Below are 15,666 nucleotides of genomic sequence, written 5' to 3' on the forward strand. Positions count from 1 at the left end.
ATACATTATTCACTCTAACAGGGCATACTTTTTTGTGATGGCCTCTGTCTGTATAAACTGGCACCAGGCATATTCTCTGTCTGCCAGTAGAGGTTCTGTCTCTCAGAACTTTCATGGGATTTACCATAAACCTTCAATATTCTGGCACTTTGATGGCAGATTTGCCATCCAGGATATACAGTAAGCATTTGGCAATGTTTTAGGAGTATTAAGTAGCTTACAAGATGTCTGAGCCAAGGACTTACATAACTACAGCAATTCAAACTTTCAATTTTGTTATTAGTCACAGTAGTAGAATCATGCCTTTATTTGGAAGTATACCAAGCCAATTCTTATCTGTATTTCCTTTTTAAATGAAAAAATCCAATGCTATATCTGTTTCAGAGTAGCTCAAAAGTAACATCTAATTTTTTCCTTTGATTGCTGTAGTGATGTTGCTTTTTAACTCCCATTATGAGGCTGCTTCAGCTTCTTCTGTTTCCTTCTAAAGTCCCTTTAAAATGAAAACCTCATCATGAAACACAATTAAACGATGAACAGCGACAGTTCATAACCATATTTACAGTGTTTAAAAGTGTTTGGCATTGGACACCTTTTTAATTACTTTACAGTTAATCATACTTGTGAGCTTTCTAAATAAAATGTCTAGTGGAAATCCTATTCTAATTTGTTTTGCTGTTTTCATGACTCCATCAATTTACAATTTGTTTTTGGATGTCAACTGTCTTGTTTCATCTAGTATTGTAAAGTAAAATACCACATTTCAAATATTTATTCTAGAAAAACGCCACAAGATAAAATAAATTTCATTACGACACAAGAAAGGGTATAAAATAGTCCAAATGAATTACAAGTATAAAGCACTAAATAATTCACAGGTCTAAAATGTTAAACTCATAAAAAAAAATTGTTTTCATTGTGAATAGTCATTTTTGCATTTATGAACACAATTAAAAATATAATTAGAATGTTTCCATCATGTTGCATTTAAGTGCAAAATTGAAAAATGTGTTTAAAATGTAAAAAATTAAGAAAATTTTTGTCATGCATATAATATTGTTCTAAAACAATTTAACTTCAAAATATTTAGGCAATCAAATAATTTTAAATATATATAAACAACGACATGTCAAAGTGAAAGTCAAAGCGTGTATTTATATCACACATTTTCATACAAAGAATGTAGCTGAAAGAGCATTACAAGATGTCAAAGAGAAAGTTATAAGAAAAGAAAAAATATACGATGTAGGTAAGAATATTAATGAATTAGTAACATGGAAAATAAAATCAATGCAATCTTATTAAAAAACAGATATATAATTAGTAGAAGGACACTCCTTAAATGCAGTATCATAGAGTAAGTCTCTAAAGAAATGTCCAGTGATAAGGTCAGATGTCTAATGGGACACAAAAAACAAAGCAAAAAAATAAATAAAACTACAGAAAACAGCAATACGTGTTCATTTGGTTTTTAAGAAATCAATTTAACATTTGCATCATTAATATTTAGGAGTAAACCCTGGAGAACAAAACCTGTGAAGTTCATACAAGATTTAGGAGTAGTGAAGAAGAAATGTTAACCATTTTGTCATTGTGCCATCCACCAATTGGGCTATTAAAATGAAACAAAATAGGGTATTTATATGAATTTATATGAATTAACCAGTGGTAAGTAATAAGCCTTGTTTTTCAAAAGAAGGCTTATTACTTTAAAAAATCACATTTTTTAAAATTCTTTTCTGCATACTAATAAATCAAATGTTACTACATAACAGTCAATATGTGATTCAGCAGAAACTTGGTCAATTTGTACTGCTATTAGCAGAGATGGCGGCAAGAAATAAAGGCAAAGACACTAAAGAATTTTTACTTGATTAATACATTACAAATTCTGTTATGTATGTGTATTATCTTTTATGTTTCTGTTTATTATAAATAATGGAAACATTCAATGCTAAAATGTTTGTGGTAGTGCCACAGGTGGCTAAAAATAGAGTGAAACATGGTCCAACAATATTGCAGAAGCTAATGGTGCATCTTTACCATTTATGTGTAAGTGGAGAAACTGTCGTAGGCTATTAGTATTCTAGTTGCGAAAGTGGCTTCTCCCTGAATTTGCAAATTAAAGGTCATATAGTATATGTGAACCCTTACTGCTTTTGAACATGCATGCTTTGCTTGTTTTGAAGGGCATTTAGCAAGTAAATTCGATAAGCAGGATGCAATTGAATAAAACAGAAAGATCAGAAAAGAAAATAAAGGCAACACTTCATAATTATATTTCATAATTATTATGAAATCTCAAACACATCGATCCAAATATCCAATTAGTCATCTAACATCCTCAAAATCTATCAGTTTATTAACTTAAAAAATGTATCATTTCTCATTGCGTCCATAATGGCTAACACAGTACATCACCATACTTTTAACTTCCCTAAGATTAAGTGAAAGCCAACAAAATTACACTACATCATACTTTTAATTTATTAGATTAATTTAAGAGGGGAGCCTGTTCCATTGCAGTATCTAAAATGTTTTCACGATTTTAGCAATTGAATAACTTTGGTATTATGGTGATTACTGTAAGACAGCTTTCAGTCTCTCTGATTTTCTGATTCATTGCTGAATTTTACCTGTTGCTTGAATATGAGTTCATTGCAGACTGGCACTAGGCATAAAACAATCCAAACTCTGCTAGTTGTGTTACTGTACGTAGAGTATTTGATATCTAATCCTTCTTAAATAGTATTCTTTTCTTCCTTTTTCTCTCATGTTACATCATGATTAGCAGCGTATTAAAGGGTGGAAACGCTGGTTTATCATTTACACAATTTGATATGGTTTGTCAGTCTCTATTACAAACAGCACCTTAGCTGGCAGCAGAAGAATAGTAATTACCCATTAAATAGATGGGTTTAACATTAGCTAGTAATGAGTGGTTCATTTTCTCCTGAGCTCGTTGTATTTTAGTTCACATAATGTGCATTTTTTAATGATATGAATGAACTGTACATTACCTTAAGAGGCCCTTTTACCTAAGCATTATTATTTCTTTCTGTAGAATACATAATCTGTAATTCAGCCCCCTTTGGGCCTATGAGAAACCTGCTTGTGAGCCTTTCATTTGGCTTCTTTTATGACAGGATAAGTGTATACTAGTTAGTGCCAGTGGACAGATTAAACAAAAAAGCTTAATGTTACTGGTACATAATTTTCCCAATGTGTCCGTCTCAGAGAACTAGAAAAGTGTCTCACTTCCTCATACAAGATTCTTACACATCATTAAAAATAATAAATGTACACTCAAAGATTGCCCAATGAATCAGTAGAATTAAATAGCAACCTTTCCTTTCTATCAGAAACAAGGGGGCTCCGCCCCCTGCTCGCTTCGCTCGCCTACCCCCGGGGTTGGGTAACACAACTTTCTAGCACCCTCTCCAACGCCCCCCTTACCGCATCAGATCAATACCCCACTATCAGTCCTCCGTGCTGTACTCCGCCTTCCCTCGATCGGACCTAACAGTCACTTTAAAACCAAAAAGCCCTCAACCTGGCTGGGACGCTACAATACTTTAGAATTTTACCGCTTTCATATTCTGTACCTTTGTCTGCATGTGTATCGCGCCATCGTTTGTTTGAGCCTTTCGAATTCCACTGTTTTCATAATCTCTTATCTGCCTTTTTTTCTCTCCAATGCCTTTGGGTCTCTATTCTCCGTATTGTCCTTATACGCTTTCTATGCGCTGAGAGCACATGATTTTTTTTTGATCGGTGTGCTCTTATATATTCCGTTCTATCTTTGTGGACCTTTGCAGACCCCTAGTGTCTTAACTCGTGCCTGCGTTCATTGATCTTATCCAGATGGGCTCGTGTGTGTATTGTTGAGCTGTATTGTGTTTGAATTTGGTGTAAAGTGTTCAGCGGTTTGTACAATCCCAAGCAGCACATTATTCCTAATTTCACTCCGCAGTAGTGCCACTCACAATATGGCGTTGTTTTATTTGCTATTTCCGTTAGTTGAGCTGTACGCGCCTGCGCAGTACGTCTCATGGTCCCATCGCTGTGTACCTGCGTCCATGCCTTCCGGTTTACCATTCTCGGTTACATTTACATTTACATCATTTAGCAGACGCTCTTATCCAGAGCGACTTACAACAGTGTTTGTTAGTTTTTCGCATACCCCTTGGGGTCAGAGCGCAGGGTCAGCCATTGTACAGCACCCCTGGAGCAATTACAGGTTAAGGGCCTTGCTCAAGGGCCCAGCAGAGTAGGATCTCTTTTGGCAGTGATGGGGATTCGAACCGGCAACCGGGATACCAGCGCAGATCCTTAGCCTCAGAGCCACCACTCCGGTTAGTAATATGAATAGCCTTTGTATGCTGAGAGATGCCAATTCAAGAAGTGCCACCTGTACTTCGAATATTTCCAATATATTCTTGTTAAGTAGTTGACATGCTCATCATTCTTTTGTTTGTTATGTGTATTACTTTTTTATTAATAGCTTCTGCATTGCCTTCTGTAGCTTACTTATTTGTTTCTCATCCCTGTGTTACAATGAAAATGAAACTCAAGCTTCCTAAAAGAACAGCTTGTTGTCTCATCACTTCTAATGCTCATTTAAAATTGTCTATCAGCAAATAAAAAAATTAAATGTTTCAACACTCATTACCTGATTGAGATTGTTCAAGCTGCCTTGAAATCAATGGAGATAACATTACACCATAGAAATTACAGTGCATGTGTGGATGAACAAAAGATCATTTGTTTTTTTAACCAATACTCTAGCAGCAGCAAAATTCTGGTGTAGGCTGAACTTGTATTCATTTTTATTCCGTGTTTTTTAAGCTATTGCAAAATATACTTTAAATTTAAGTAAATGTAAGGAATGTTGTTTTCATAATATTCTCTCTGAACTCCGTTATAATCCAGTCTTCATGAGATAATTAAGGAGTTATAATCTGAGAAGAACCGGATGGCCTAAAATTATCAAGTATTTTATTCTCATTCTCTTCATTGATTACAGGCTATATCTTCTGTTAGGGTCATTCCATGTCAAATCAGTTAATGGCCCATGTACTTCGAAGTCAAAAAGGTATGAAAAAATTAACAGTTCTACCCATGTTAGTCAGGACACGCCCTGTAAAATTTGTTTGATGAAGATCAATAATTTCTAAGATACAGACAGTCTATCGAGGGGGGGTGTCGATTTTATCTGCTGTCATTTTTTCATCAAAATGCACAAGTTCATAGCTCAGAAACTAAACAGTGCAATAATTGGTATAGTATGTGACAAACTTAAAACATTTGGTCCAGATGACACTGAATTGCGAAAGCAGCCGCTTGAAACTGACCAAAATTTAATCTGAGTTTTTGGTTTAGCTATGCTTAGGCATCAGAAACGCATATTTAAAAATATCTGAAAAAGCAATAAATGGTAACTGTATTAGGGTTTGAACAGCAGACTTCTTAAATCCAAAACATCATTTTGAATTTCATTTTCAGAGCACCCTAACAGCATGTGGGAATGTGCAGATTATTTTAAAAATATTAATTCATTCTACTTTGTCCCTTCTTTCTCAAAACACAAACCTTACTGTTCTTATGCAGATCTTAACTTTACTTTTTTTATATATCAAATGACAGTATCCTATCTCATGTTGCTGAACAGTGAGTATGATTTTCCATGGTCAAAAGATTACCTGGTACTCAAGAATACAGAAGATGGCAAACTCAAAGTCACCCAGGTGTCTGGTGAAGACAGTCAATTGACTGTCGGAATATTTACCACTGAAGCAGCAGCCAAGATTCTACCCTCTCACAATCACATTCCTGATAGATCAGGTGCGTCGCTCACATTAGACCAATGTCCTTTGGAATATACAGTATGTTGTTTGTATGTATGATGAAAAATGTTGGATTGGTGTGATGCGTGACAAGAGTGAAGCGGAATCAGGCATCCTGATATGTTTCATGCATCCAAACTGTCCTGCACAGTTTTTCCAATGGCCGCTTCCTACAGACAACATTTGTTGGGTGCCATTACAGTGTCATTGCACTGCTTAGTGCAATTTCAATGGTCATTGGGAGGCAGTACCATCTTGATCTCAAAGACAAGGATGGCCTAGACTCTGCACTTCGATTGAAACAGAAATGAAATGTGTCACATTCCTGGTGCTGCAATACCAAGATGTTAACATTTCATTATAACTAGTGTTGTATTTAATGATAAATCAAGCAACTGTTGTTCATGCGTTGTGCTTAAAGTGCCTTTGGTGATTTATTTTTTTCCATTAACCCTATACCCAAGTTAATGACAAAGAAATGGATGATTATCATTACTGACAAATGCCATGTTTAGAATGGAAGATAAAAATGATTCACATAAGAAAAGTAATACTTGTTTTTTGAGAAAGAAGGGACATTCCCACGGTGCATTAAGCTAGTATGAAATGATCCATAATGATTTTTCTTAAATTTGAGAGGTCTGCTGGTGAAACCCTGATGCAGTTTCTTGTTTGTTTATAACCTTTTGGCCCTGTTTAGGTATCTAAACAAGGAAAAAAATCAGCAGGCTGTATCAGTTAGAAGTATGTTTTCTGAAAGCCTAAACATGGCAAAGCCAAACATGCAAAATATTTTTTTCGATTTTTGAAGGAATGCTCTTACCAAGTGCTGTCATCTGAACCAAACAGTTTGATTTTGTTACATACTATATCAATAATGCTACCAATATGTAAAATCTGACCCTACTAGATGGTTTAGTTCTTGACATATGCTCTTAAGATTTTGAAGAAAAAATAAAGCTGTGCCAAATTTGACATTCCTCCCCCCTCACAAAATTGACTGTATCTTGGAAAAGTACAGTATTGATCTAAAATAGATGGATAACATGGGTACACCTGGTATTTTTTCAGAATTTTTTGAGGCCAAAGTGCGTGGAATTTCTGGAAAATCTGTTGATTTGACATGGAATGACCTATTAAGTTGCTTTTCTAATAATTTTGCATTTCTCAATTTCTACTTTTGGGAAAGTAAATTTTTTGTTATTTTTTTTTCCAATGTTATATATTTTCACGCCTCCTATAATGGGATGCCTAGGTCGCAAGGTATTTTCAGTGGCAAGGCCATCTTAATGATGACAAAAGACAAGGTAAAGGACTACAGAAAACCTTGAAATCAAACAGAAACCCACACTGGAAATGAAAGAAAAGCACTGCATATCACTGTTTGCAACTGGTGCCACTAGGGGTTGGAAAGTCCTTTTCTGGCTTGTTGCCGTGGTAATGAAATCTGACATCAGTGCAAAAGAGAGAGTGCACCTGGTAGAAAGGTGCTGTGTTGCCCTAGGATACTTAAAGGCAGGCAATACACAACGGTAGTGAGAGAACTGCTTAGCATGATATGGTGAGAGATAGTGGCAACTACATGGCTGTAGACTCTTCCATGCAAGGCACCCTAGAAGAAAAATCTTGCAATGACATTCTCATGATCCAGCATATCAGAACTGCCCGTCCCTTTACTAGAGGATTGGAGGTGGGGGGCTTTGGGGGGTTGGTTTCATTAGAATAATCTAGACGAGAACAGGCTATTCAGTCCAACGTTGGTTGTCGTTCCTATCCACTTAATTGTTCTAAAATAACATCAAGTCTAATTTTGAAAATCCCTAAAGTCCTACTGCCTGCTACACTACTTGGTAGTTTATTCCATGTGTCTCTGGTTCGCTGTGTAAATAAAAACTTCCTAATGTTTTTGCGAAATTTACTCTTAATAAATTTCCAATGTATCCTTGTGTTCTTGATGAACTCATTTTAAAGCAACAGTCTCAATCCACTGTAACTAATTCCCTTCATAATTTTAAACATCAAAATTGAAAAGGCTCAGCTCTTTTAATTTTTCCTCATAATTCATCCCCTGTAGCCTTGGAATAATCTTTCTTTGGACTTTTTCTAGCACCACTATCTCAGTTTTGTTACCTGCAGACCAAAACTGTACAGAGTACTCCAGATGAGGTCTCATTAGTGGGTCATAAAGCTTAAGCATAACCTCCTTGGACTTGTATTCTAAACATTGTGCTGTATAACCTAACAATCTGTTATCCTTCTTAATGGCTTCTGAACACTGTCTGTCAAGTCCACTACAACAACTAACTCCCTCTAATAAGGTGTACTTTTGAGTTTCAGACCTCCCTATGTTTTTTCAAACCTAACATTTTGACTTCATTGACAAATCTACTGAAGCCTATATGCTGTCCAAGCCCCTTTGTAATGGCTCAGTGTCTTCTTCTTCTTTCGGCTGGTCCTGTTAGGGGTTGCCACAGTGGGTCATCTTCTTCCGTATTGTCTTGTTTTCTGCATCTTGCTCTGTTACGTCCACCACCTACATGTCCTCTCTCACCACATCCATAAACCTTCTCTTAGGCCTTCCTCTTTTCCTCTTTTCTGGCAGCTCTATCATTAACTTCCTTTTCCCAATGTACCCAGCATCTCTCCTCTACACATGTCTAAACCAAAGCAATCTCACCTCTCTGACTTTGTCTCCCAACCTTCCATCCTGAGCCAACCCTCTGATGTACTAATTTCTAATTCTAACCATTCTCGTCACACCCTATGCAAATCTTAACGTCTTTAACTCTGCCACCTCCATCTCTGTCTCCTGCTTTCTGGTCAGTACCGCTGTCTCCAGCCCATATAACATAGCTGGTCTCACTACTGTCCTGTAGACCTTCTCTATCACTCTTGCTGATAACCCATCTCTCACAAATCACTCCTGACAATCTTCTCCACCCATTCCACCCTGCCTGCACTCTCTTTTTCACCTCTTTTCCACAATTCCCAAGTATTTAAACTCATCCACCTTCACCAACTCTACTCCCTGCATCCTCATCATTCCTCCAACCTCCCTCTCATTCACACACATGTATTCTGTCTTGTTCTTCCTGACCTTCATTCCTCTCCTCTCCTCTCTAGAGCAAACCTCTAACTCTCCAAGGTCTCCTCAACCTGCTCCCTACTCTCGCTACAGATCACAGTGTCATCAGCAAATGGGGACTCTTGTCTAATCTTGTCTGTCAACCTGTCCATCACCATTGCAAATAAGAAAGGGCTCAGAGCAGATCCCTGATGTAATCCCACCTCCACGTTAAATGCATCCGTCACTCCTACTGCAGTTCTCACCACTGTCACACTTCCCTTGTACATATCCTATACAACTACAATACTTCTCTGCCACTCCCGACTTCCTCATATAATACCACAACTCCTCTCGAGGCACCCTGTCATATGCTTTCTTCACGTCCTCAAAGATGTAATGCAACTCCTGTTGGCCTTCTCTGTACTTCTCCAACAACATCCACAGAGCAAACATTGCATCTGTGATGCTCTTTCCTGGCATGAAACCATACTGCTGCTTACTAATTATCACCTCCCTTCTTAACCTAGCTTCTACTACTCTTTCACATAACTTCATGCTGTGGCTCATCAGTTTTTCCCCCAGTAGATACTACAGCTCTGCACATCCGCCCTTATGCTTAAAAATTGGTACCCTCTTTCCATCTGCTCAACACACCCTCCTCACTTGTGAGTATGTTTCCATCTTTATCCTTTATCACCCTAACCTGCTGCACATCTTTCCCAGCTTTGGTCCCTCTGTCTAGCCAATCAGTGCAGGTCCTTTTCTCCCTCCTTAGTGTGCAGCCTCTCATACAACTCATCATACATCCATTAGATCCTTTGCTCTGCCCTCCCTCTCCTCCTCTTCTTCTTGATCTCCAACGTCATCCTACAAACCACCATCTTATGCTGCCTAACTACACTTTCCCCTGCCACCACTTTGCTGTCTTTAATCTCCTTCAGATTGACTCTTCTGTATAGGATATAATCTACCTGTGTGCATCTTCCTCTACTTTTGTACATCACCCTATGTTCCTCCCTCTTATTAAAATATGTATTCACCACAACCAAGCCCATCCTTTTTCCAAAATCCACTATCCTCTGACCTTCATTCCTCATGTTGACACCATCCCTACCCATCACCTCCTCATCTCCTCTGTTCCCTTCTCCAACGTGTCCATTAAAATCCGCTCCAATCACCACTTTCTGTCCCTTGGGTACACTTTCCATTACCTCATCCAACTCACTCCAGAAGTCTTCTTTCTTATCCATCGAACACCCAACTTGCGGGGCATATGCACTAACAACATTCATCATCACACCTTCAGTTTCCAGCTTCATAATCATTACTCTGTCTGATACTTTTTCACCTCTTGACATACTGCTCCTTTAGAATAATCCCTACCCCATTTCTCCTTCCATCCACACCATGATAGAGCAATTTAAATCCACCTCTGATCCACCTGGCCTTACACCCCTTCCATTTAGTTTCTTGTACGCACAATATATCAACCTTCCTTCTCTCCATCATATCAGTTAACTATCTTCCCTTACCAGTCATATTGCCAACATTCAAAGTTCCTACCCTCAGTTCCACTCTCTTTACCTTCCCCCTGTCCTTCTGCTACCGTACACGTCTCCCCCTCTTATTCTCTGGCCAACAGTAGCCCAATTTCTGCCAGCACCCTGTTGGCGGCCATTGTTAACCTGGCCCTCGACTGACCTGGTATGGAAGTCTATTTTTGTACACATATTGATCCAGAAAAATTTTACATCAGATGCACTTCCTGACATAATTCCTTCCCATTTATCTGGGGTTGGGACCAACACGAAGAAAAACACTGGTTTGTGCATCCCCCGGGGCTGGGTTACATAAATGCTTAGAATATCATAATAAAAATTTACCAAACCGAGTTTTGTAATTTGTATGTTGAATCCCAAAACATAGAAACTAGGAAATAACAGTTTGCTTAATAAGGCTAGGAGTCCAATTAACAAAACAAAAAAAGAACAAAATCTTGCATCTGCATTGGTTCTCCAGAATTGAGAATCTCTACATATAAAGTGTATGATTTCATATAAAGCATGTACCCATTTTCAAATAGACTTTTTGCATCTGATTAGATGGAGTTCAGCTGTTTTGTCTGTGGGACAACATGGAATTTATCTACTTGCATTTGAGATCCGCAACCATCTAATTTAGCACAGTTATTGAATCAACATCAGTTATTGGCATCAACACTGGCAAGCTTCTGGAATCATACTTTCAAAATCAATAAACTGAGGTAGTTCTAAACCAACTGTTAGGTAGGCAAATTCAATAACTTATCACCTTGGTCTGTGTATGTATATGTATATATGTTTAAATATAAGGGAAACATGATAATAGATATGTTATAAAATGTACTTACTGAAAAGAAAATCAAGAGTTTTATGATATAGATACCAAAAGAGTTATAGAAATGACTGGCTATTTGTTGAAAAAAAGAGTCCTCTAAACCTTGTTTGGCTAAGTGTTCCAAATAGTTAGAGCTATGAACAAAAAAACATTGTGCTCTCTCCCTCCCACATTTTATTTGTAATACACCATTCCCTTGGTACAAATAAAGGGATAAAAATGAATTAGCTATCTTTTTACATCTTGCTAGTACTCTCCAGTGGCTCCAACGCCTCCTATTTTTTTAATAAGTTGAAAGCTTCTGGCACAGCTGGACTCCTCTGTATAAGCAAACTTTCCAAGTTGTACAGTGTCACTAATCATTCAAGTTACAACATTTCATGCTGCAAGGCCTTTGTGACTCCTCAAAACCATTAGAGTGCATTTATACTCTGAGAAACAGAACCTTTGATCTGTTTAGAAAAAAGGCTGCTGAGGTGCCTTTGACTGCCTCTCTGCTCTTCTCTCATGCTTTCTCAATTGGCACTTGGAAACCAGAGAATCTCTGAACAGTAGGTTTGAAAAGATTTTGCTGGAAGATAAATGGCTTGCACTACAGAGCTCTGACAGCTCCCCCTACCCCATCAAATTAATAATAAATTGCCGGTGGAGATAAAGGGAGAAAAAAAGAATGGGGAGGTTGCATTTTTCTGACACAATTTTATGGTCATGCTGATTCTCAGGAGCAGTTTTATCTCTCCCACTCCTCCACTTCCCCGGCTGTTATCTGCCATATCAGTACATTCCATTAATGAAGTCTTTGGCTTCAAAGAAACAGAATAGTTGACAGTTGTAACTAAGTATGTTATTGGGCAGAAGTCCTCAATGATCCCAAACCTCAAGGGATGTAATTTCCAAGGATGGATAGGAAATGCAACCTTCTGCTAAACATGAAGCTTTTGTGGCATCCTTCAGAAATTTTTAGGAGAATGGGATGATTTTGTGGAAGGAGAGTGTGATGTTCCTTAAAAACTATATTAATGGTTAAAGTGGAATTTAGTGGTTTTGTCTTTCTGTAGGTGTTGTGGAGTATGACCCGGACACAGACAGGTAGACATCGTTAAAAGCACCACACACGTTTATTTACACAATATTATTTAGAATAAAGTGCACACACAACCCAGTACTCCCCCAAAGTCCAGGCCTCTCACTAATGCCTCTTTTCAGGTCCGCCTCCACCTCTCGAGCTCTTATCTTTTTCCTCCCGACTCCAGCCATCGAATGGTGGGAGGCGGCCCCTTTTATATCCACCCGGATGTGCTCCAGGTGCCTCCCAACGAGCTCCTGCCAGCACTTCCTGGTGTGGCGGAAGTGCCGGCTGTGCACCCGAAAGCACTCCGGGTGTCCCTGGTCTTCTTTCCCCCAGCACTTCCGGGTGTGACAGAAGTGCTGAGGGCCAGGGCTACTCTGGCATTTGGGTGCCTCCTGGTGGTGACCACGGGGCCCTATAGGGTTGAGCTTCCAAGCTCCATTCCCGTGGTCCCTATAGCCACCAGGCGGTCGCCCCCTCGTGGTCTGGAGGAGGCGTAATCCCTCCTCTGGTCCTTCTGGGCGTCTCGGCTGGGTACCACCCCCAGCTACTCGCCACATTATGTAGTATTTCAAATATGTAATGTTTACCCTATCACCTAAAGGTGGTAGATTTACTATTGTCTCTAACTTTATGTTTCATGTACATTTAGAAAGCAGGTTGAATTAACTTGGTGGCACTGTTAAAATGTGCTGTTTGTAAATATATTTGAATTTACTGTATTCTTTGGAACAGCAGATAGTGCTGCAGTCCCACAACTCTAAAGACCTTGGTCTGATTCAAACCAGAGCTATTAGACCACATTGTAGAACTTTTCAAGGGTTTTGCTTTTCTGAGCAGGCATATAAATAGCAATTTCATTGTGCTGTGTGCACTATAATATGTAGTTTTAACAGTAAACATGAACTTAGTAAGAATGGGGTCATTGGACTTACCTGTTATTTCCGGCCTACGTTCAATTAAGGTGTGAGCCTTCTAGGTTTCTCATTTTCAATTACACTATCAAATAGCTTATTCAAAGAATCTACAGTGTAGTGGTTGAAAAGATATTTCCTAAGATTTCGGCTGAATTTACCTTTAGCGTCCTTAGTGAAGTATATAATAAATGCTTAGAATATATTTAAATGCTTTGATATTATAGTCTTGGTTCACTTAAGATGCAAAATTAATCTTACCGAAGTTTATGCCCTGTGGGTTAGGACTTAGTCTAGTACCTTTTCCCTTTGCTTTCTCAAATGCTGTTAAGTTCATCGGTTAATATGGGTGCCATAGTGGCTTCATAGATGTTTTATACAATTTAAAAATGACCTGCCTTGAGTTAAAATTTAAGAGGAAACCGATAATCCAGCTAGGACTTTCCAAGTCTGTCTCTTTAGTAAATACTTTCTGTCTCCAGACTGTCATTGTGCAAGTCTAATGAATATTTTGCATCATCTATAAACATACTACCAGTTACTTTTCAGTACTTTTTTGTGTACTTTTATAATTAGGCTAGGTGATCTATTAAAACATGTAATTTAGTATCATTTACAAATTTAACAAACTTAGCTATGTGTATTTATAAACCATTTGCACACTGTAAATTACACCCAGTACCACTATAGATGGACACTTCTGATTGAACCTACTGTAATTCTGAACAAGTTCCTAGCACATTAATAAGTAGTTTTCTGTGATTCTTCGCTAATATAATATAGAAGCAGAGATTTCAGGTAAGCAGGTAGGCAGGGGGCTAATTTTAGCATCGATTGATTTAACTAAACAATGCAGATTTCTGTTTCATTTAAACACTGTCACTAGCTTTGCATTCTTAACAGCATGCTATCCAAATTATAACTTTGCCAAGCCTCAATATGACAGTCCTAAATACTTATGCAGTTAGTATATTTGTTCATTTTGAATAATTAAGCACAATAATTAAGTACAAATATAAATGGAATATCAGTATGTAGTCTGACAAATGAAGTGTCAAAGAGTACAGCTATTACTCAGTTTTTTGTGACTTAGTAGCAAGGTCTTCTCTTTCTGTAAGTTTGTACGTGGGTCTTGTTAATTTACGAGAGAAACTGAGTACTGTTGGCATATTATATGAAATTGGAGACAATCAAACAAAAATAACTCCCTAGTTAAACCTGGTTACAATTTTGCACTTGTCATAGCCAACATTACACTTTCTCCTCAGTGAAAACTGAACTTTGTATTTGATCCAAGTATTTCTGTCTCACAGGGTCAATGCTGTAAGTGTGTTTTAGATGTCTGAAACTTAATGTCACTTTTTTTCCCCCTCTCCAGGTTTCTTTTGATTTGGCTGAGTATACTGCAGATGTTGATGGAATTGGCACTCTTCGCCTTCTAGACGCCATCAAAACCTGTGGCTTAACTAACAGTGTCCGCTTTTATCAAGCATCCACAAGCGAACTTTATGGTAAAGTTCAAGAAATACCTCAGAAAGAAACCACCCCTTTTTACCCTCGCTCTCCTTATGGTGAGTTCTTGTGTGCCAGATGTAGCTTTTTATTGGCTAAAATATGGGATTTAACTTGTTCATTACCAAGACTTGTGCTTAAAAATATTGTCGAACAAGTAAAAAAAGTATATATTATATGTGTGTATACTGTGTATATATATATATATATATATATATATATATATATCTGTATATATATATATATATATATATCTATTATATAAAAAAATTTTGGGTCAAGACGTGATCATCTTGGGGAGACACTTTGAAGTTCCACGAGACTAGAAATTACAACCTAAGGAAGCAATACCCGTGAGACAGTGACTTTTGCATGTCACGCCCTACTTACAAAAAAATTTAAAACAAGTTCACAGACATCTAACCTCGCAGTTTTTGGAATGCTTATGGCAGACACACTTCATGTTCTCCCAGCTCTAAAAATTTCATACATTCTACATGGCACGTGAACGACTAAGCAAAGAAGAAAGAGCAGCGCATCGAAAAGAGACACGAAAGCACTGGAGAGAAAAGAAGGCAACAAAGGATGCACAAGAAAACAATAATAATCTATGTTTAAATTCAGAAAATAAGGAAAGTAATAATCAGTCCGGACCAAGTGGAATTGAAAACCTCTAGGTCTAATTGGGGTCAGAAATAAAAGACTTTATAATGATGTTCAAAAACGTTGGCGTGATAAACATGCAGAGCAGGTTAGAGATTATGAAAGCAGTGCAATTCGAAAGGCTCAAAAAAAGAAAATGTTGGCTCAATACACATGCAGAGCAAGTTAAAAATATGAAAGTAGTAAAATTCGAAAGTATCAAAAACAAAGATAGTAAAG

The 15,666-nt window shown here is 37.7% G+C and overlaps 1 protein-coding gene across 1 annotated transcript in view; it reads left to right on the forward strand.

Annotated features, from left to right (window-relative positions):
• gmds (GDP-mannose 4,6-dehydratase) overlaps positions 1 to 15,666 on the forward strand; it is a 479,963-nt gene that overhangs the window by 386,803 nt on the left and 77,494 nt on the right. Inside the window, exon 5 of the mRNA XM_051928781.1 lies at positions 14,651 to 14,843. Coding sequence (XP_051784741.1) covers positions 14,651 to 14,843 — 193 coding nt within the window. The remainder of the gene's footprint in view (positions 1 to 14,650; positions 14,844 to 15,666) is intronic.

The sequence above is a fragment of the Erpetoichthys calabaricus genome, chromosome 6 (assembly GCF_900747795.2).
Source record: "Erpetoichthys calabaricus chromosome 6, fErpCal1.3, whole genome shotgun sequence".
In the NCBI taxonomy this organism is placed as follows: Eukaryota; Metazoa; Chordata; class Cladistia; order Polypteriformes; family Polypteridae; genus Erpetoichthys; species Erpetoichthys calabaricus.